The sequence below is a fragment of the Heterocephalus glaber genome, unplaced genomic scaffold (genome assembly GCF_053883595.1).
Source record: "Heterocephalus glaber isolate CG9 unplaced genomic scaffold, H.glaber_assembly_v1.0 deba00001479, whole genome shotgun sequence".
Taxonomy (NCBI): domain Eukaryota; kingdom Metazoa; phylum Chordata; class Mammalia; order Rodentia; family Bathyergidae; genus Heterocephalus; species Heterocephalus glaber.
Window position 1 is genome coordinate 23071817 of NW_028258316.1, and position 21529 is coordinate 23093345.

The 21529-nt window shown below is 39.3% G+C and overlaps 2 protein-coding genes and 1 pseudogene across 2 annotated transcripts in view; 1 reads left to right on the forward strand and 2 right to left on the reverse strand.

Annotated features, from left to right (window-relative positions):
- The window catches only part of Shoc1 (shortage in chiasmata 1), a 111143-nt gene extending 104751 nt beyond the window's left edge, over positions 1-6392 (forward strand). The window contains exon 28 of the mRNA XM_021262254.2: positions 5243-6392. Coding sequence (XP_021117913.1) covers positions 5243-5343 — 101 coding nt within the window. The 3' untranslated portion in view covers positions 5344-6392. The remainder of the gene's footprint in view (positions 1-5242) is intronic.
- On the reverse strand, positions 849-2101 carry LOC101716729 (zinc finger CCCH domain-containing protein 15 pseudogene; annotated as a pseudogene).
- Positions 6393-12645: 6253 nt separating the features above from the next.
- On the reverse strand, positions 12646-20811 carry Gng10 (G protein subunit gamma 10). The gene is made up of 3 exons (XM_004849574.4): positions 19633-20811; positions 14810-14941; positions 12646-13591 (listed from the first exon to the last, which is right to left on the reverse strand). The coding sequence occupies exons 1-2, from the start codon at positions 19711-19713 to the stop codon at positions 14816-14818; spliced, it is 207 nt and encodes a 68-aa protein (XP_004849631.1). The 5' UTR covers positions 19714-20811; the 3' UTR covers positions 12646-13591; positions 14810-14815.
- Positions 20812-21529: the final 718 nt, after the last annotated feature.

The window sequence follows — 21529 nt, forward strand, 5'->3', positions numbered from 1 at the left end:
TCAAATTTCATTTTAAAAGATAGAACATCTCCAAATTTTAATAAGTATTTGTTTTGACTACTATTCTTAAAAGTCTGCAATAGGGCCGGGGATTTAGCTCAGTGGTTCTGCCGCCTGCCTTGCAAGTGCAAGGTCCTGAGTTTGATCCCCGGTACCAAAAAAAACGTCTTGCAATAACTTTTGGGTCAAAGAGAAAAATCAAAACTTCCTGGTCTAAGAAAATAAATTCAAAGAATATATGTCAAATTCTTATTATTTTATTTTATTTTTTAGGTTTTAATGTATGATGGTCTTTATGCCTTTATTGGCAAAAAAGAATAAGGAAACACAGGGCACCGTAGCTGATCCTGGTGGGTTCATGGTCCATTTCAGATGTCCATGAATTGTCCAAAGATACACGATACTGAATCTGCATGAGAAGTTTCCTTTATAAAGTATAGTGCTCACATTCTAGGCAGTCTTTAAACCATATAAACACAAAAGAAAGGAAATCACTCATTGAAAACTGCATCAGATGACGGGTATTTTAAGTGTAAATTTATGTTGTTGATACTAACACATGCCCAATGATAACGAAAGGCCAGAAAAGCAGTTACACTTCCTACTTGAGTGGACAGTTACAACAATCATTTTCTGCAATGACTTTTATATTTCAATTTATCATGAACTACTATGAACTTACTATGAGATGTAGCCAAAGTCAGAAGAGAAGATGTAGGGAGAGTATTCCTTTTTTGGAAGAGAGTAACCCCTCCAGAATCAGCATGGGAAACGAACATCCTGTTGATTCTAGGTGAACAAAATGAATGTAGTCAATTTCAACTAATGCTGAGCTGACAGTCTTTTTCTTGACTTGCTTGGTGTTATTCTTCGAAATCAAATGTGTTTAATTCTTCTAACTCATCCAGATTTTCCCCGGTGAAAAGATTTTCATCAACAGGAACAGCTCCGATGGCTCCATTTTCCTGTCCATCCAGTTTGTTGTCCTCCTCCACGTCACTTCCGTCACTGTTTTCAGCCCGACCTCCAGAAGCTTCACTTAGTTTGTTTTTGTCCCTTTTTGAAGTGTATATGCTGAACCTTTCCAGATTGGCTACAGTAATGCCTGTCTCATCTACATCTCTTGGGATGTACAGGTTCAAGTCTATGTCGTTTATGCTCACTGAATCATCAACCTCGTCACCACCCGTGCCCTGAGTGTAGCGCGTGTCGCCTGCTTCCTCATCATCGTCACTGACCAGTTCCGGTCGGAATTCAAACACCTCGTGGCCACTGATCACGAGTGCCTTCCCTGCTCTGAAGTCAGCTTTCCTTCTTTCCATATCTTGCTCAAGTTTATCAATCTTTTCTTGTCTTTTCCTTTTCTTCCATGCAAAAAAAGATTCTAGAGTGATTTTGCTAACATTTGGTCCTAGGGCAGAATGCTCTCTTTCAATGAGATCTTCTAAAAAATTTCATCTTCTTTCTCTTCTTTCTTTTTATCTTTTTTCAACACAAATCCAAGAGGAAGTGCATGACCATACATACAATTATCACCCCCTCCAGGGCACAACCAGAACCAGCCATATTTGTTATTTTCACAAGAAAATGCTTGCAGACTATTTGAGTTTTTGGTTTTTTTCTTTTCCACCTCACCATGCTTCTTGCTCACTACTTCTTCGAGCTTTTTCTCGTCCCAGTTATCCATTGTATCCTTTTCAAGTTCTTCATCTCTTGCATCAATGTAAACACTTCGTTTTTCACATTTCCTCTCCAAAGTCAGGTCATGAGAGAACTTGGACATATCTCCTTTAGTACACTGTCCTTGCTTGAAGAAGGCACACACCACAGACTTGGAATCTGCACCTTTACTTATTTTTTGAGCAGCAACTACAGGTTTGAACAGCTCATTTAGCTCCTGCAATTCTTTCTTCTTGTCATCTTTCTTCAACTTCTTTTCAGCTTCACTTTGTGCTACCTGCCATGGATTTTGTTGACCAAATTTGATTTGATGAGTACCAAAGGTTTTGTCCTCAATAACCTTCTCCTTCTTTTTCTGCTCTGCCTTTTTGCTGCCCCCAGCCTGAGCCTGTTTCTTGAGGGGCATTGCAGAGAGAGGTGGCACCGGGCAGACTTAAGGACAGATGGATGCCACGAGGGACTTTGGCACTGCAGCACGAGCAAATTCTTATAATTTTAAATTAACTAAGCATTCAGTTGGAGAAGTTAAAAATATCTGGGTGTGGTGGCACACACCTGTGATCCTAGCATCTGGGAGGCTGAGGCAGGAGGATTGCAAATTAGATCTCAGCCTGAGAAGTTTAGCAATTTAGGAAGACCTGTCTCAAAATACTAAAGAAATAAACATAAAAAGGACTGGGGATATAGCACAGTGCAAAGGGCCTAGGTTCAATTCCCAGTACAAGGGGAAACAAGAAGTTAAAAATAAAAGCAGACTTAAGGCTGGGATTGCAGCTCAACAGTACTGCACCTGCCTGGCAAGTGCAAGGTTCTGAGTTCAATCCCCAGTACTGAAAAGAATAAAAATAAAAGCAGACTTGAGCCAGGCATGGTGCATGCCTGTAATCCCAGCACTTGGGGGGCTGAGGCAGGAGGATCACCACGTGTTCAAGGCCATCCTGGCCTACAAAGTGAGTTCAGCCAGGCTGAACTACAAAGGGAGACCCTGCTTCAAAAATAAATAAATTAATAAATAAAGTAAAAGCAGAACAAATGTAAATAAAGCAGAAAACTAAATAAAAATCAAATGGACAAATCAATGAGTTAGATAACCTCTTTGTGGGGGCATATATATTTAATTGGCTAACAATAAGAGCTCATTGTGTGCTAGGCACCATTCTAAACCCTTTTTGTGGTTTGTTAATTTAATTCTAACACTTCTATTAAATAGGTACTACTATTAACTACACTTTGATGGAGGTTTTTCACTTGTCTATATAAACATTAGCTTTTAAAAAGGAAATTTTATTTCCTCATCTCTAGGAATTATATCCTTTTTATGTCATTTCTTATTGCAAGCAACTAAAACAAAATATGAATTTCTCATGACCACACAAGTGTGGTCTAGGGGTCGGGGGAGGAAGATGAAGCTGTAAAGCTTCTGCTCCACATAGGCCTTTTCTAAGACCTGAGAGGCATTCAGAAAAATCTTGTATTCTTTGTTTCATTAGAAGACAGCCTCCCAAACTGTATGAGTCCCAGGACTCACAAATTTGGACCTTTCTCTAGTTAATAGGCATAACTTGTTTTGCTCCTGATTTTAGTGGGAAACATTCTGTCCCTAGTTTTGTAAGAACTTTTGTGAGGAATGGATGGTGAAAGATGAATTTTATCTAAACTCCTTTTACTATCTATAGGGGAAAAAACAAATATGCTTTCTCTATTGACCCACTGATATTAAATCATCATTGCTGCCTTTTGATAAATCTAATTATCTTTTCAAAAAAACTGTAATCATTAGTGCATATTAATTATACAAGGTAATGGATTTCATAGATGCATATAAGTGCTTTGTAAATATAGATGCTAATATTTATTTATAATTGTTTAACATGATATTCTAATGTTTTTTTCCTAATTAAACTATTATTTTACTTATGTCAGTAGTGGATTTTTTAATGTTTTTTTTTTTTGAAGTGGTGTTATTTTTAGCTTAACTGCATCCTGATCAACTTATTTATTTTTTCAATTTATTCATGATGACTCTTTGTCTACCTTAGCAAGGATGTAGTGAATTCTGCTAGCAATCTCTCCATGAATATTTTCATCTGTGAACTTACTTGGGATCTTTTGTAGTAGTTAACTTGGGATTTGAGGGTGCTTTATAAATCGAATGACTATATGGGTAATAATCTATGGATACCCATTTGAATGATGTATAGATATATTATGAATAGGAATTACTAAGTAAGTACAAAAGATAAATTCATTTCATGGGAAAGCTTCCTGAAAATATGGAAAAAGAAATTAAAACATTTTTAGAAATTTTAGAAATGGCTGTGGAAGACTGATATCTAGAAAACAACACACTTCCTATCAAGTTGGTAGCTTGAAATTAGTCACAGTGAAAGACTTTATACCACAGAAATTGACAATTACTACAAATCAGGCCTTTAACCCTCCAACCCATGCCACCCTGAAAGCTGGTTGTTAATGCCAGCCCAGGCTGTCCCATAGCTTCACAATGAGGGACCAGTATCCTGTCATTAACATTTCCTCTGATTATTCATGTGTGTAAATATATTCCTTAATTGGAGCTAAAGATCTCTTTTCCATACATTAATTTATAGATTGATTTCTGAACACATTCTTGGAATTATGACCTTAGTAAATATGATCTCCACAGACTAGAGGCTGCTAATAAAACTAGCCAAAGTGAAAAGAGAATAGAAATGGGAGGGCTGAGGGTGTAGTTCAGTGGTAGAATGCTTATCTAGCATGTGCAAGGCTCTGGATTCAATCCCAGCACCAGGAAAAGAAGAATGGGAACAGAAAGTACAAAGTATAAAGAAAAGAAAAAGAAACTGATGGAATTCTGTGCACTGTTACCACACAGATAGACTCAGAAGGTAGAGACCAGGAGATGTGTCATTGTTTGAGGTTTAAAATTAATGTGGGTGGGCCTCTAACTTTTCTTCTAAATCTTTTTTTTTTTTGGTACCGGGGATCGAACTCGGGACCTTGTGCTTGCAAGGCAGGCGTCAGAACCACTGAGCTAAATCCCTGGCTTTTATTCTAAATTAAAGACATACAAGAAATCTTCAAGAATCAGGGCCCAGGATTTAGCTCAGTGGTGCTGCACCTACCTTGCAAGCACAAGGTCCTGAGTTCAATCCCTGGTACTGGAAAAAAAAGAAAGAGAAAAAGAAAAAAAAAAAGATTACAAGAATCAGAAAGCCCTACCTGAACTGCCCAAACCATTTCAGGTGGTTTTAATTATAAGTATTAGAACTCTAAGAGATCTTAGAGATCATATCTAAATATAATTTTACAAAAGAGGAAATTGAAATCCAGGGAGATTTACTATTTGCATAAGGCATGTGCATACTAATTTTTAATACTGGCCACCAGGTATGGCTGTATGTATATTAAAAATGAAATCTTTCATCATTATTATTTATCTCAGCTTGGAATTTTTAACTGTAAAGAGGCGAAGAGACAGGATCCATTTGAATAGCTGGAAAACAATAGTTAATTTAGTAATGTATGCAATAAAATGTTTTTCCTTTTTCTCTCTTAACAGGTGTAATGTACTCACGACTACCACAACTCAAAAAACGACGTCTAATGTATGAAAAGGTCCCTGGAAGAGCTGATGGACAAACTCGGCTGAGATTTTTTTGAAAGAGAGAAAGAACAGCATTTTATGCTACATTCACTGCTTTTCATGATAATCCAGTAACAGAATTGGACTTTCTTATACATTAAAGAAAATGCAATTATTTTCACATGTTCTCAATATTTCTATATTAAATTTCAATGATATATTCTGTGCTATAGCATAAATCTTCAGAAGTTAAATATTCTAATTTATCAATTAATATAATTATCACCAGATTCAGAATGTCTTCCAGAGTCACCTAAACATTGCAAGCCTTTTATAATTGCAAAATTATTTACAATGTAAGCCATCAGTCTTACAAGTGCATCAAGAAGTGAAGATCACCACAGTCAATATTCCAGCACCAAAAACTAAGTCAAAATGGAAGTTAGAGAACTTCCAATTTTTGGCATTGTTTTCCATAAACAAAATTTAGAAACAAATGACTAAGGAAATATTTGTAACCTAAATATTTTTCCTAAATTATAGGAAAAAGGTTTACATTCCTAATATACAAAGAATTCCTACAAACTGATAAAGAAAAAAACAACTTAATAGAAGAATGGGGGAAATACAGTATGTAAGTAGTTATTTCTCAGAAGAAACAAAAATAGCCAATAAATATTTGAAGCAACAATCATCTTCATTACTTTTTAGGCAACTACAAATTAAAACAGTGGCTTTTTTCACTTATAATGGAAAAATTTTTGAAATTTCTAATTATTCAGGAATAGCATATTGGAGAAAAGAATACTTTCTTATATTGTTGGTACGACTTTTTTGGAGCACAGTTTGTAAAACATCCACTAAGATGGAAAATGCACCTAGATTTTGACTCAGATATTACATGTCTAGGATTGTCTTAAATATCTAGCTACAAAATGGAATGTTATTACTATAATTTGTGGTAGGGAAAAATTGTAGACCAAAATGGTATTATGTGGGGGAACAGATAAGAAACTTAGACTATAGAATACTGTGAAAGCATTATGAAGAAAGTAAATCTGTGTATTTTAACAAGAGAAGATGCCCATAACATAGAGTGAAAAAAAGAAAAAAATATCCAAAACTATTGCACAATGTCATTTTTTGTTATATTTTTTTAAAGACACCTTTGAAAATTCAACTATATTCCAAAATGATAGGTATATTAGGGAACAATTTGATGATACATGAATTTCACATTTTCTGGTGTATGATTTTGTTCACAAGAAACACTAGGGGAATTCAAAGATTGTTTCTAACTGAAATGAGTTGGGTAAAAATCCACAAAATGCACACAATGCACCTCATAAGGTCCTTGCACCACACTCAGCGTACCACAGCTGGCATTTCAATTTTCTAACTGAAACAGAGTTTCAGTTTCGGAAGGACTTTTCTAACTCTTTCCACCACCTGACAATAATTTTCCAGTTCCAACTTGGCTGAGAAGTTTTGCAGTCTCCCCTTTCTTAAATCCCCCTCCTTTCCTCTCAGTTCTCTACTCTTTCTCTCTTTATTTTCTCCCTTTCTCTCTCTTTTGTTCTTTTCCTTGAGCAGAAGGGGTTGTAAGCATGGAAGCTAGGCAGGCTGGCTGGTTGTAGAGTTTGGCCTCTAGGTCCACAAGCAAACTAACAGAGTTAGGATAAGAGCAAAGGTTGTTACCTGTCATATGCGTGAAAGTACTGTATTGTGAAGGTACAGATGACAGTTTAGATGTATGACAGAAGAAAAGGAGGACTGGGGAATAACATCAAGGTTTTTTACCTGAGAAGCTAGAAGAATGATATTTCCATTTATAGACATGGGAAGACTATGAGCATAATTTGGAGAGAAGATTAGGAGCTGATTTTAGGGAAGCTAAATTTGAAATACCTACTGGACTTCCAAGTGAAGATACTGAGTAGGTATTTGTATTAAGATTCAAGTTCAGTAGGATATAAAAATGTGGGAAAAATAAATTTGAGAGACTTTAGGCACAGGTTGTATTGAAAGCCATGAAACTATATAAGATTACCAAGGTTGTAAATATGGATCTTAAAATGAAGAAAATTCAAAGACTAGCTCTGGGACAATATTAGAGAGAAATGGAGGGAAAAGGAAGGGAGATTGAGAAGGAGCAACTGTTGAGGTAGGAGAATGTGATGACATGAAAGCCAAATGAAGATGTTTCCAACAGAGATCGATTGTGTCAGCAGCTACTGAAGATCAAATGAGAGAAGAGAAAATAACCATTAAATTCATCAAAGTGGAGATCCTTGATGATTTTGATAAAAGCAGTGTTTGAAAGAATAGTGGGGCAAAAGCCTTATAGATTTAAGAAAGCTCAGCAAGTCAGGAATGGTAGCATACACCTGTAATCCCAGCTACTCGGGGCTGAGGCAGGAGGATCACAAGTTTGAGGCCAGCCTAGGCAACTTGGCAAGACCCTGTCTAAGAGTGAAAAATGTTGATGATGTAGCTCAGCAGTAGAGCACCCCTGGGCATCTATGAGTTCAACCCAAGAAGAAGGAGAAGGAGAAGGAGGAAGAGGAAACGAGGTGAGAATAGGCAACTCTTACAGAACTTTTGATGGGGTGTTAGCCAGAGGACCTGAGTTTGATCCCCGATACCAAAAAAAAAAAAAAAAAAAAGCTGATGAAGATGAGGGAAAGAGAGGAGAAGAGACAGAAACAAGCAGATGTGGTAGATCATGGATGGTCTCTTCTGATTGCATTTTTTCCCTCTGAACTTTTCTATATAAATCAGGGTTTGATGTAGAATAAAGGGTTTACTATAAAACCTTACACAATTGTGAGAACTGGTTAAAAATTCTATAGAAGACTGTTGCCTTTGTATCCAGTGTTGAATCTGAAATCACTTTAGGTCAGCAGAAAGGAGACACGGAAGCAAAATGGGGGAGAACAGGGTAGACCAAAACTTGCCAGCATGAACTACAGCTCACAAGGAAAACTTGGAACCCATGTCTGTGTCTCACTACTTTCAACTCTGATGATATGAAAGTGAGGAAGCCAAGACAGGATAGAGGAGCAGAGGTTAGTGCTTTGAAGAGAAAGAAGTTAGGAAACAGTCACCTAAGAGAGTGAAAGGGGGGTGGATCATGGAAATAGAATACCTGTTTGGCCTATTAAGAGACCTCTAAAGTTAGTGATCATGAATTTTAATAAGGTCATAAATGGGAGTGGGATGCAGCTCACTGGTAAAGCATTTGCCCAGCATGCACAAGGCCCTGAGTTCAATCCCCAACACTGAGGAAAAAAAGTCACAAATAGGAAGAAGTGCTCCCAGTAGAAAAGAAGACTATATTAGACAGATTTCCACTTAAGAGGGTGTGGCTTAGCCAACATGGTGTAAGGAAGCAATATTGAGACGGGCCAGGGAGTGAACAGTTAATCATGGTAAATGGGACACAACATACATTCTGTTGTAACCTGAGCTATGCATACAGCCTCCATACACAACTTTCTGTAAACCATGCTTAACCCTCTGAGGCCAAACCTAAAGTCTGCATTGAGTCCTTCCTACCACAATGACCTTCTGTGATGGGGTTGCTGCTTAGGTGCTACAAACAGCAGCACCACCCAACCAACCGCCTTGATCAAGCCAGCTGCCACATACCCGGATTTAAAAGGATCTCTCCCACCTAGCAGAGTGGCTACCATCTCACTTGCACTAGCTCTTTCCTCTTCTCCCCTCCTCTCCTCTATCCTCTTCCCACTCCTCTCTTCCCTTATCCTCTCCTCTGTTACCCTCCTCTCCTCTCTGGACTTACTGTGTCCTCTCTGGACTCATTGTGTTTTTTGTCCAAGATCTGTCAGTAAGAAGTCTTTGAATGCATTTCCTATTGTGGGGCTATAGTGAATTTGTGCCTCCCATCTGAAGAGCCAGGGGCAACTGTTGCAGATATCCCTGCCCAGTATAAACAGGCTATGAGTAGCACCTGCTTTTTGCTTTCCATAATTTGGCTATATTGTTTTATATCAGGAGTCAGACCAAAGCTCAATATGACTCAAATGGGCATGTCACATGGTGGACTGGGTGAGTATAGCTCCTTCCCCAATGGCTGCCATGAAAACTTAGGCCCTGGTCTGTGAAGAAGTGGCAGGGCTCTGCTGAGTTACTTTCAGCTGAAGTCCGCGTGACCCCAATTAAAATCCTTTCCCCTGAATTGTGGCTTCTCACTGACCCAATAGGTTGCTTGCTAATGGTACCCTGTGCTAGTTTGTTCTATCCAAGGAAGATAAGCAGTGCTTATTCCCTAACAGTTCTGTCTGATGCCATCATGCCAGGTGTCTGGCAATATTTCACTAGATGCCTTCAAAGCATACCTGGCTCCCTATACTTTCCCATGATTGTATTCAATAAATACTGGATGCACTTAGGGGCCTTTGTCTTTGCTGCTATCAGCAGCACTGATCTTGCCCCAAGACTCAGCTTTACTCTAAAGTCTAGTTTCCTGTCTTTATTCTTTTGCCTTGTGCTGTAAGTGGCTCACGTGAGGCCAGGACCCATGGCAGAGGTTCTAGCAATGTTCCTTTCCCCATCCCCTGCAGGCAACCACAGGCCAGATTTTCCCCAGGGCAAAGAGGAAAACACACCTCAGGCTCCTAGTGCCAGGTCAGAGAGACATCAACTGGACCAGGTCAAACGAGATGACAGGACCATAATGTTTTCTCAACCTGCTTCCTGCTACTCAAGATTAGAGACCTGAGGGCTGGGGATTTAATTCAGTGGTTCCACTGCCTGCCTTGCAAGCTCAAGGACCAGAGTTTGATCCCCGGTACCAAAAAAAAATTTAAAAAAATAAAAAAAATAGAGGCCTGAGGTTAGGTTTGTCCAACTTGAACAGTTATAGGCCCCTTACTTCTCAAATCATTTCAAAAATGTGACCAGTTCTGATTTGTTTCCAGTGAGTTCCGTGCCTTCCTTAGTCACTGCACTTAATGTCTTAAGAATATGAGCCCATTATCACTCAGACGTATGTCAGATATTTTCCTGTCCTTTGCTTTACTTGATTTGTAATGATTATTACAAGAGTTAATTCAGTATTTAATTAAATGCATTTAATTATATTGCTTTTTAAATATTGGTAAAACTAATTTAATATAGTTGAGTATGCACGTTTCTTTTTGATTTCTGTTTACTGCCTTTCTTTAGGAAGGCTCTTTTTAGCCTAAAGTTATATATACTATTCTCCTAACTTTTAATGCTTTATTGTTTCTTTAACCCATGCGTAACTTTTTGTAGAGGGTAATACTCACTTTTATTTTCTTCTAAATGGAATGCTAATGTCAGTACCATTTATTAAGTAAAGCATACCTCCCCACTGAATAGAAAGGCAAGTTTATTTCAGAACTGTCATGATTCTATCCTCTATTTGCCTATTCCTATACTACAATAATATTATTTGAAATGGGGTTTTAAAATATTTTATTTAAAATCATATTGTTTTGCTTCAGTACCTTCAGAATTTTAATATCCAAGAAGACAAGTTTCACCCTCCCATTTTTATATGCACACACACATAACACACACAACATAGTTTTAAGAAACTATTCTTGGATGGTTGATTTTCCTTGTGAACATTAAAATATTTTAACTGGTTTCCTTCAAAAAGTAAGTAAGATAGGAATTACACTAAGCATATATGTGAATTTTAGTAAGATTGATATTTTAATGAAATTGGCTTAATATCCCAGAGTTTAATGTAGCCATTAATTTAGACTCAGTTCTATACACACTAGGAAACCACTCTCCGTCCCCCACCTGAGACTTACTAAGCTGCCCAGGATGGCCTCACATTCCTGGGCCCAAGTGATCCTTCTGCCTCAGCTTCCCATAGCTCCTAAGTAGCTGGGACTACAGGTGGCTGACTTTTGCACTTTTACTAAAGTTATTCCAAGTAGTTTTATAGTCCTGTCAGGAAAGTGAAAGTACAATATAGTTTCCATTTTCATTTTTATTTTATTTATTTTTTGGTTTTTATGGTACTGGGGATCAAACTTGGGTCCTTGAGCTTGCGAGGCAGGTGGCAGAACCACTGAGCTAAATCCTTGGCCCTCCATTTTCATTTTTAAATAGCTATTGCTAGTACAGAGAATGCTTTTTATTTTTATATGTATTTTTATCCATTCAGCCTCCCAAATTCTATTACAAATTGAAGTATTCCTTCTACTAGACTCTCATGAGTTTCTAATGTGTACAATTATATAATCACAGTACAGATATCATTTCTTCTAAAATGATTACACCAAGCCAAGTATAATCTCAGCTACTTAGGAGGCTGAGGCAGGAGGACTACAAGTTTGAGGCCAGCCTGGGTAACACTGCAAGAACTTGTGTCAAAAAAATAAAAATTCAAACCAGTCCATCTTCTCATTTTACCATACTAAGACATCCAAAGCAAATGCTGATAAATAGTAGTGATTAAAGATGTCTCTGTCTTGTCTCTGATATGCTGAATGCTGCAACATTTCACCACACAGTAAATCTGCTGTTGATTTTGACAAATTATCTTTATCATCTTCAGTTTCTTTTCACTTCTGTTTCACTAATCTCTTAATTTTTACTCAGAGCAGATACTAAATTTTATTCAAATAACTCTGGCACAGATTCCCTTACACCATTCATATAATGAATGACAAAATTCTTATGTTAAACTAGCTTTGCCAAGTGCTATTTTTCTTAATGTACTACTGAGTTTGATTTGCTCATATTTAGGACATTTACATCTATACTCATAAGTCAAATGGTTTTCCTGAACCATCTTATCAAATTTTTGTGGAAGGGGAAAGTGGAATCAAGAGAGAATTTTGTTTTTAATGGACATTTTGAAAAATGCTTACTGTTAAGATGAAGAATGGAATGTGTTTAAATACTAATAGAAAGGATGAAATTGATGAAGATAAAAGCGAAAGGATAATTGATAAGGTAAAATTGTAAAGACAAAACAGATCTAGAGAACAGAAAGGTTAGAAAGGGGATACATGAATTATGACCAAATGAAAGGGTTCTAGATCACTTAGATCTGGAAGTTTAGTGGCTAAAAATTCAGGGAGAAGCCATCTAATTGCTTCTTTTTTCCCTATTATAACTATGGATACTCAAAGATATTTCCATCTATTTATATATGGGTTTATACATGGCTACTTCAAATGTTGCCAGTGATGATACATTTTTCATGTTATACATTTATCTACTTTTTGGGACATTTAATAAAATCCTACAAGGACTCAAAAACTAAAATTTTACTTCACACTTCCAGCACTCATTCCCACAAGCGGACACAAATCCATGAAACCTTAAATAATAAAATCAGACACAAAAATTGCTGTCATAGAAAATGATCAATTAAGCAGAGATTTTATTCCCAAGATCTTCAAACATTATTACAAAGACAAATAAAATGTCTCTTTAAAAGTGTCCCAAATAAAATCAAAGGCACACCATCCAAATAAAACACGTGTGGCATAAAGAATTCTTTTAGGCTGCAGTATTTTCACATTATTTTTTTTAACTATTTGCATTCTTCTATATGTCATTTGCATTTTAAACATTGTTTAAAGACATAAAATAATGTAGTATTCTTTACAAGTACAACCACAACTATAAAGTAGAGAAATTTAGAAGGAAAAGGATTAAATGTGCTTCCTACATAAGAGGGGGCAGCCTAGTACACAACATTAACATTAATCTTTCCAAACAATTTGGCTAAGAAATATCTCCTATGTTTAGTGTTAAATATAAATCTTCCAATTACAAAAAAAATCAAGACACCATTTAATGAGTAAAAGTCTATTTTCCCCCAATTTATATTTTTTGTCTTCATTTAGTAATTGTAAGTTCATGAGAATAGAACAATTTTATTGCAGTATAAAAATCTTAGGAAAAACAAATTGTAAACATTCAATTTTCTAATAGACAAAAATGCTTTGCTTCCTAAAATGTAAACATTCAGTAAATAAAACATGCATGGTATTCCAGGAATAGCAACACCAGTAGTTCACTTATGAAAGGGTTGTATTTATTGGTAAGGTTTTTTGTTTATCTTAAAATAAAGCACTTTGGCAAAAGAACCAGGCCATTATTATTTAAAATTCCACTCTCACTCACTTTCCTTATTTGAGTAGAAAATCATTAATTTTTGTAGAAATTTTGCTATAGGACTCTGCCATAGGTAAGGTAGGAAATATCTAAAAGTCTTTTGGCAAAGGAAAAGCATTCTCTTGAGACTTGGAGGGATTCATTCATCACTTTGTGCTTGAAGGCATTCCTCAATGAACTTCTTCCTTGCTGCAAAGAGAGTTTGGTTGGTTTTCACTTCTGTAAAGTTTATTCATAAAATTAACTAGTCATCATTTCATAGGGCATTTTAGTATTCAGAGTAGAAAATAAGAAGTTAGTCCAATAAAACATCCAAGCTACACCACTGCATGTATAGAACCCACAAAAGTGGGGCTGGGGATTTGCTCAGTGGTTCCGGCGCCTGCCTTGCAAGTGCAAGGACCTGAGTTCGATCCCCAGTACCAAAACAAAACAAAACAAATGGAACCTACAAAAGTGCTTTGTAAAAAGAAAAACACTATGGCAACATGAAACTATTACTTCAATATCCTAAATGTGTATATTTTCCATTATTAGGTATTATTGTACCTAATATAGAGTTACTTTTTTTTTTTTTTGTACCGGGGAAAGAGCTCGGGTCCTTGTGCTTGTGGGACAGGTGGTGGAACCAATGAGCTAAATCCCCAGCCCCTTCTTTTTCTTTTTTCTTTTGGTATTCTGAGACAGGGTCTTGCTACATAGTTCAGGGTGGCATTGAACTCGGGGCGATCCTCCTGCCTCAACCTCTGAGTGGGATTACAGGCATATGCCACCACTCTCGGCTACTTTTCTTTTAAATATGAACAATATCCTTTTGAAAGTATATGAAAAAAGAACCTAAGATGAGTACTTCCTGTTTAACCACAATTTAGAACACATAATTTGAAATATGCTAGTCCCAAAAGACTAATAATCTCTGCCCTTTTCCTCTCAAAAAATAATAGTGAAAATGTGAATAACAACTCAAGACAAAATATTGAAAGATGAAATTTCTAATATGCCACCCAAGAGGTGTTTTCATTTCAGTTATCAATTTTTAAAGCTCTTTTAATCCTATTCACACATTCCCCAAGCACTGTAGCTACATTACTTCTTCCAGGGTAGGATTAAGGTCAAGAAATTACTTACTACCTGTCAACTCATGTAAAAGGCTCCACTACATAAAGATACAATAAGTATCTCATGAATTAGCACCAAAGAGAGTTGAGACTCTTCTAATTAGATATATTCTACAGGTTGGGTAGTTACAGACTAGAGTCACCCCTCAGGGAAAGTTGTGCATTTTGCCGGGTTTTTATTTTAATTCCCCCAAGATTAGTGGATATTCAAACCGCAGGTCCCCAAATCCTTTGGGAAGTTCTGTGACAATGCCCCAGGCCCAGGATGGCACAGAGTATCATTACTCACTGGTCTTCAGAGTAAAGTACAGGACCTGGGCTCCCGGAAGGGGTTGCTGCCAGCCGGAACACCAACCAGCAGGGCATCCTTACAGGCATTCTGTATACAGTACTGCTGCAGCTCAGCAGCTGCCTGGGAAACCTGAAACAAAGAGAACACCACGTGCTGCTCACATCCAGATCCACCCAGCAGTCAGTCATCTGATATGCTGAAAACCATCTTCCAACCCGATAAAGGTCACATTTACCGCAACCTCCAAGTTTCTTTTATGCTGATTCTAATAAATGAATTCCAGAGGAAAGGTTACAGTTTCTGTGAACTTCAATTTAGGATGTTTTGGGCTTGGTTGCTTATCCAACAAAGGTACAAAAAAAGCTGTATGTTTGATCCATTTAGAATCCTACTTTTGAGACTTCATTGGTAAAGAAATATCGCACACTAGTGTTCCCTGTACAAATTTTCATTATGTAATGCATATATTGATAAAGGTCACAATTATTATTAAAGGTCAAATTTGCCATGTGAGCAAACTGTCTTAAAGTTTAGAAGGCTGGGACTTGGGCTTCAATCCCCAGTACTGAAAATAATAATAATAATAATAATAATAATAATGATGAATGTAGCTTTTAAAAACAGGCTCCCTGGACCAAATTCAGCTGAATCACTACCCAAGTTACTTAACTTCGCAATACCAATTTTGTCATCTGTAAAATGTACTGAGTAACAGTATCTTACTTAATCGTTGATGTGACAATTGAGTTAATACACATGAAGCCTTCAGCACAGTGCCAATGCATAATAGCAATACATTTGAAGCAAATGGCAAACATGGTCACAATACTGTGCAGCGCCTCCCACGAAGAGATAGTCTCTACTTACCCACCCACTAAATCTGGGCTAGCCCTGTGAATTGCTTGGACTGATAAAATATGGCAAATATTAGTGGGCAAATTCCAGTCAAGACCCCAAGAATCTTTGCTGCTACCTTACTTGTGGCAGTTGGAACCCAAAATCACTGTACCAGAAGTCTTTCGGAAGAAAAACAGCCAGCCATCAACCATCTGCCAACCCCAGGCCACGTGAAAGAGCCAACCCTCCACCTGACAGCAACACAGGGGAGAGCCCAGCAAAGATGAGCAGAGCTGCACTGCTGAAATTAGCTCACACTGTCTATCCAAGAATTGTGAGTTAAATGTTTTAAACCACTAAGTTTTTCGGTAGCTTTTAAGGTAACAAAAACTGATACAGTATCATTATGTCTTTTCTTCTTACTCTCCATTTGATGTATATTTCTCCTTGGAAACTTTTCTCACTTTATATTTTTCTTGCAAGTAAAAAGGGACTTTGTATAAAAACTTACCCATACTGTATAAAAATAGTCTCAAATGCTGTCCAAGTGTTATTATTAGCTTGTATTAATTTTCCAAGTCTCCAAATAAATGAAACAGTAACTGCTGTGGTGGTTCAGATATGGTTTGAATGTGTCCCCCCAGATTGAAATTTAATTCACACTGTGAGGTATTAACAGAGCAGAATCATAATCTGACTATGATATTTAGAGGTGGGGCCTTTGGGAGCTGGTTAGGATTGGATAAAGTCATCAGAGTAGATCTCCCAAGACTGAAATACTGGAGGCTTCCTAAGACAGGACAGAGGACAGAAGAGACACACATACAATACACACTACCCATCTCTTGTCATAAGATTTCCTGTGCTACCTTGGGAGCTACCAGCAAGACAGCTATCAACAGATGCGGCCCCTCAAATTTGGACCCACAGAACCATGAGCTCCAAGAAACTTCTTTTCTTTGCAATTTACCCAGTCTATGGTTCTGTATTCCGCTATCAGCAACAGAAAACAGACTAATACAACTGTTTCTGTTACCGTTACTACTAAGTTTCTGAAGTGCTTTAGCAATTTTTGTTTTATTAATGTAATAATGGTTTAAGTTATATAATTATAATATAACCAGACCAATGAATTTAAGCTTACTTTCCCTCAATAGAAACTCTTGACATTTTTGTATTAATTATAATTGGAATTATTGGTTTTAGAAAACAGTTACTAAATTAAAAAGAAATGTAATTCAATTATGCCCATGTTTACTATCTACATCAGGGGAACAGGGGAGCTCTGCACATAATAGGTGGAAAGCAGATCCCCAGGACCTGGGGAAAATGGAGTTAGCTGGAGTCTAGCCTAGAGAACACGGCCAAAAAGTTAAGATATGGGATGTGTTGAGAAGAGTAAGTGTGGTCAGCATCTCTCTAGCAGTATCAAGGAAGAGACTGTGGATGAGAAAGGCAAGTCCAAACATCCACAAGTTGTTCTGCCACGGAGATGGGTAATCCCTCTGGGTTATTATCTGGCTTTCCTTGGCTTGAGCCAGGCTCATCCAGCACCTCCCAAGAGACTGCTCCAAAGGAGGAGTGCTTGGAGGGAAAGCAAGGATTCTAATCACTAGGAAGCAAAGTCCTTCAACGTCCTTCATGGGAAGTTGGTGCTTCGTTTGTTTGCCAGACAGCTAGCTAGTTAGCCAAAAAGCAGAAATGCCTAGGTGTGCTAAGAATTCAACACTGACCCTAGAAATGAGGCTGCCTAGACTCTGGAACACTGTTACTTCCCAAGGTGCTACCTGAGAGAAGCCCAGCCAAGGCCAGATGGCCACACTGCCATAGTCAGACTAGACTATGGGTACACCCCTTACATACACTTATTATCTTATGGCTGGTATTGCCCTTGAGCACTTCACTCCAATGCTCTGGTCTGTTCCAGCATCTACTGTTATGGTTTGGGTCTGGATGTCCCCCCAAAGCCTCATGCAGTCAAGAGATAGCTGAATCTGGAATGTGATGCTGGGATTAAGGGCATGTGATTACTAAACCACTACACGTGAGTGAGTGGTTTGGCACCACCCTAATTGAGGTAGTCTGGATGGGATAAAAGAGCAAAATGACGCAGTGAAGGCCTCTTGTTGCCTTTGCTAACGTGTGCATGCCATGTTGTTTCTCCTCTGTGATGCATGTTTGACATCCCTGTCTTGGAGCCAGCCAACCAAGGACTGGAACCTCTAACTGTAAGCCAAATAATTCCCTTCACCTCTAACTTTGGGTGTCTAGTATTTTGTCTCAGCAATGAGAGAAAAGTAACTAACACACCTATAATTATTTTTTAAACATAGATATGATTATCTTTCCTAGCTAGTTCATAGGGGAAGAAGGCATTTGATTCAGTTTTCCTTTCCATTTCAGGTCCTGACCAGTTTCAACAATCCTAGTTTCAGTTCTTGATTTCCTCTCCCAAACAACCTTTTTCTCAATGCCTACAGCTACAAGCAACACCTGTTAGCGGTCCACTCCTGAAAGTTTACAGTCCAATATGCTACTGTATTCTCTGACTCCTCTACTTCCCTTTCCCCTCCCCCAGAAGAAAACTTGGCTTCCTATTTCACGGAAAAATGTCATCACGAAAGTTCTCTAGCCCCTGTCTAGAAACATCTATTATTACACATCTACCTTCCTGACTCAGAAGGGCCCCTCCAATCCCATGCCCCATTCTCCTTTTCCATCTGTTTTTACTCTTCGACCTAAAAATACAGTATGTTCCTTCCTCTCAATCTCAAAATACAGACTTCGTTTCCTAAGTTTCTTTAAAACTAGATTTCTTAGCTAGGTAAGGTAGCCACCTGACCTGAAATCCCAATGCTTGGGAGTTTGAGTGCACCATAGGCTACATAGCAAATTTCAGGCCAGCCTAGATTACAAAGTGAGACCCTGGCTCAAAAGCAGAAACATCAAAAAGAAGCCTAAAACTGGATATCTTTACAAAAAAAGCCATTTTGCTTCCACGTCTACACATCACTAAAACCTCTCTGTGCTCTATAATCCTTGCCCTTTATCTTGTTTTACAATCTTCATTTATTATCTGGAATCATTTTATTAGTTAACTTCTTATTGTTTCTCTTCCCCACCAGAATCACCCTATTGCCTTGACCAGTGCCAGGTATAGAGAGAAGGCCCCACGGATGCGGAGCTCTATTTCAATGCTGCCCGCTCCGACGTCTCCATACACCGCAGAGTGCTACACTGCTTACCAAACCACTTACACAACAGGCCCTTCTTAGGCAAGGACTAAACACCAGACTTGCTGACTAGCCCCACATATCTGAGAATTCCCCCTTCCTTGCGTTCTCTTGCTTCCTCTTCTCTCTGCCATCGTTTTGACTGGTCCCTGGTCGCAGGCTCTCGTCTCTGCTCACTATTTTTGTCATTCCCATCCATGTTCAACGGCCTCCGTCAGCCCTGTCCCCTGCGCTGCAGTCCATGCAGCCGATACCTCTTGGGTGTTGCTGCCAAGTCCACACAGCCAAAACGGGACTCGTGCCCCCTAAGATCCCCTCCTGCTATCCACGTTAGAGGATGGCAGCGCCACTCATCCTGTCACCGCGCCAGAAACCTGAGCATCCATCCTCCTCCCTTCTCATCCTATCTATCCACCGCCAGGTCTTGTCCAGTCGGTGTCCTCTCCATCCCTGGACTCCGTCCTCCCGCCTCAGTGGAGTCCGAGTCGCCAGCGTGTCGCTCGCATCACTGGTCCCCTCTGGATCACTGTCCACACAGCTAACAACAGGCGAGCCTTCTGGAGGGGGGACGCCCAGGAGAGACAGCCCCACTTGGCGGGGCCCGGCGGGGCCGGCCTGGCCCTCGGGCGCCTGGACCAGGTTCCGACTCGCGAGCGCTTTCGGGGCCTTCAGCCGCCCCGCCCAGCCCGGGCTGGCCCGGGGTCACGAGCCGAGGTCGCCCAGCGGCGCGCGCTTCCAAGCAGGCCTCACCTTGATCCTCTCCACACTGGCCTCGAGCTTGAGCTGCTCCACCAGGCGCTGCAGGGCGCTCACACTGGGCCCGGAAGACATGGCGACGGCGGCTCCGGCTCCGAGCGGCTGGGCCGGGGTGGGCTGCTCGGCCTGGCAGAGCCGGCACCGCCCCGGGGCGGGGAAGCAGCTGTGCCCGCCCCGCCCCGCGCCCGGCCTAGACCGCTTCGGCCCGCAGCGCGGACAAGGGGCAATCCGGGTTCCCTCAGTTCTTCATGCAGTCTAAACCGAGGTGACCTCTGCGTCTGTGCCCGGACCCCAGGCGCGGCGGCCCCCTCCGGGGCGAAGCCTGGCTTCCTGGACGGGCGAGAGTCGTGCGGGTTGCGGACACGGACTGGGGGTAAATCGGAGAACGACCGTTCCCGGGGGCAGGAGTCGAAGTGCGACGCGAGTTGGACAAATAAAGGACCACGCGAAGGCTGTAACCCAAGGGAAGTGAAGCACAATTCGTAGGCTTTCCATTAAACAGTGAGGCAAACTTATAAAACTTTACTGTTTCGTGGAAATCCTACCAGTTGGTTGGACAGGGGTAAGTAGGGTTAAAACTCCAGACCCCAATACCTTTGTGAAGTATAGAATAAAATTAATCAAGCCCTCTCGGCCCCCCACCTCACCACTTAACTATGACCATTGTCTCTAATTTCCTGCATTTTTTTAACACGCCCATTAGTTTTATGAACCTGTGATCATTACTATATGTAAACAGTGTGGGGGGGGTCACTTAGGGTATCATGAATTTGTCCTTATTCTTGTATGCCATTGTCAGACCCACTTAAGTTGAGTAATGCGGAAAGGTAATATACTGGGGTGTATAAATGAAAATTGCGGGGACTTTAAGCTACTAGGTTTACCTACCTACAGAATAGCTACATGGCCCTCATTCTCTGTCTCTTGGCTCTTCTTTCTGTAGACACCAGCCTCATTTTCTTCAGTGATAGACAGATTCTCAGTGCTGTGAAGGAAAGCTCAATGTGTTCATTATCCTAGCTACCAAACCCAGTAGCAAGAGAATCTCTTAACAATTGCTCATTTCAGATGAGAAAACTGGAAAAGTTAATTAGGTTATTATTAGGTTCTAGATTTAGCTTTAACCCATATTTAAATGTGAAGAGTATCACATTTTGATAAGATGAATAATCCAAATATAACTGGTTTATTTCAATACCATTTATCTGCCTCAAATGTACAATTACAAGAGACTATATTCGATTTCACTACATATAGTAGCTAGATCCTACTTATACCAGTGTCTAATAAAAGCCATTTCTAATTTCCATAGAACTTTGTTAGCAGCCAGAAATCTGGCTCATAAAACTAGCTGAGTGTTACAGAACTTTTGGCTTCCATCTACAAGGTTTGGATGCTAAAGTTTAGTGTTTAGTGCCTTTTCCTCACTCCTTCCCAATCTGAAAGGAAACATATTATGATTCTCTAAACATAAACCCAATAGTACTAAGTTTATTCTCTATATGTAAATATTTTAATCACCCAGACTAGGCTTGAACTTACAGTCCTTCTGCCTCAGCCTCCCAGAGTGTTGGCTTTACAGCTGTGCACCACCATGCCTGGCTCATATAAATTTTTTTAAATCCTATATACCAATTGTAGTGTTTAAGATTTCAAGCATGGTGTCTAATAGATATGTTATGAAACTGCAACCTATGATTTGTAGAACTTGAAGAATTCATTAATAAGACTGAGGAAAGGGCTACTAGGGGACTCTTGTTATGAAGATATCAGATATGAATGAATATAAGCTCAAGGGTAATTTCTGCAGACCTCAATTATATATGACAATGAATGAATAGGTGGCACCTGTCAGCTCTGCTCTGTCAGCCCTTAAATCCCAACCAAAGAG

Bases quoted from the DNA above. Each gene is read 5' to 3' on its own strand.
- Gng10 (XM_004849574.4), bottom strand. From the start codon at position 19,713: ATGTCTTCCGGGCCCAGTGTGAGCGCCCTGCAGCGCCTGGTGGAGCAG. The intron at 14,942-19,632 runs GTGAGGCCTGCT...TCTTTGTTTCAG, and splicing joins CCAGTGTGGAGAGGATCAAG to GTTTCCCAGGCAGCTGCTGA.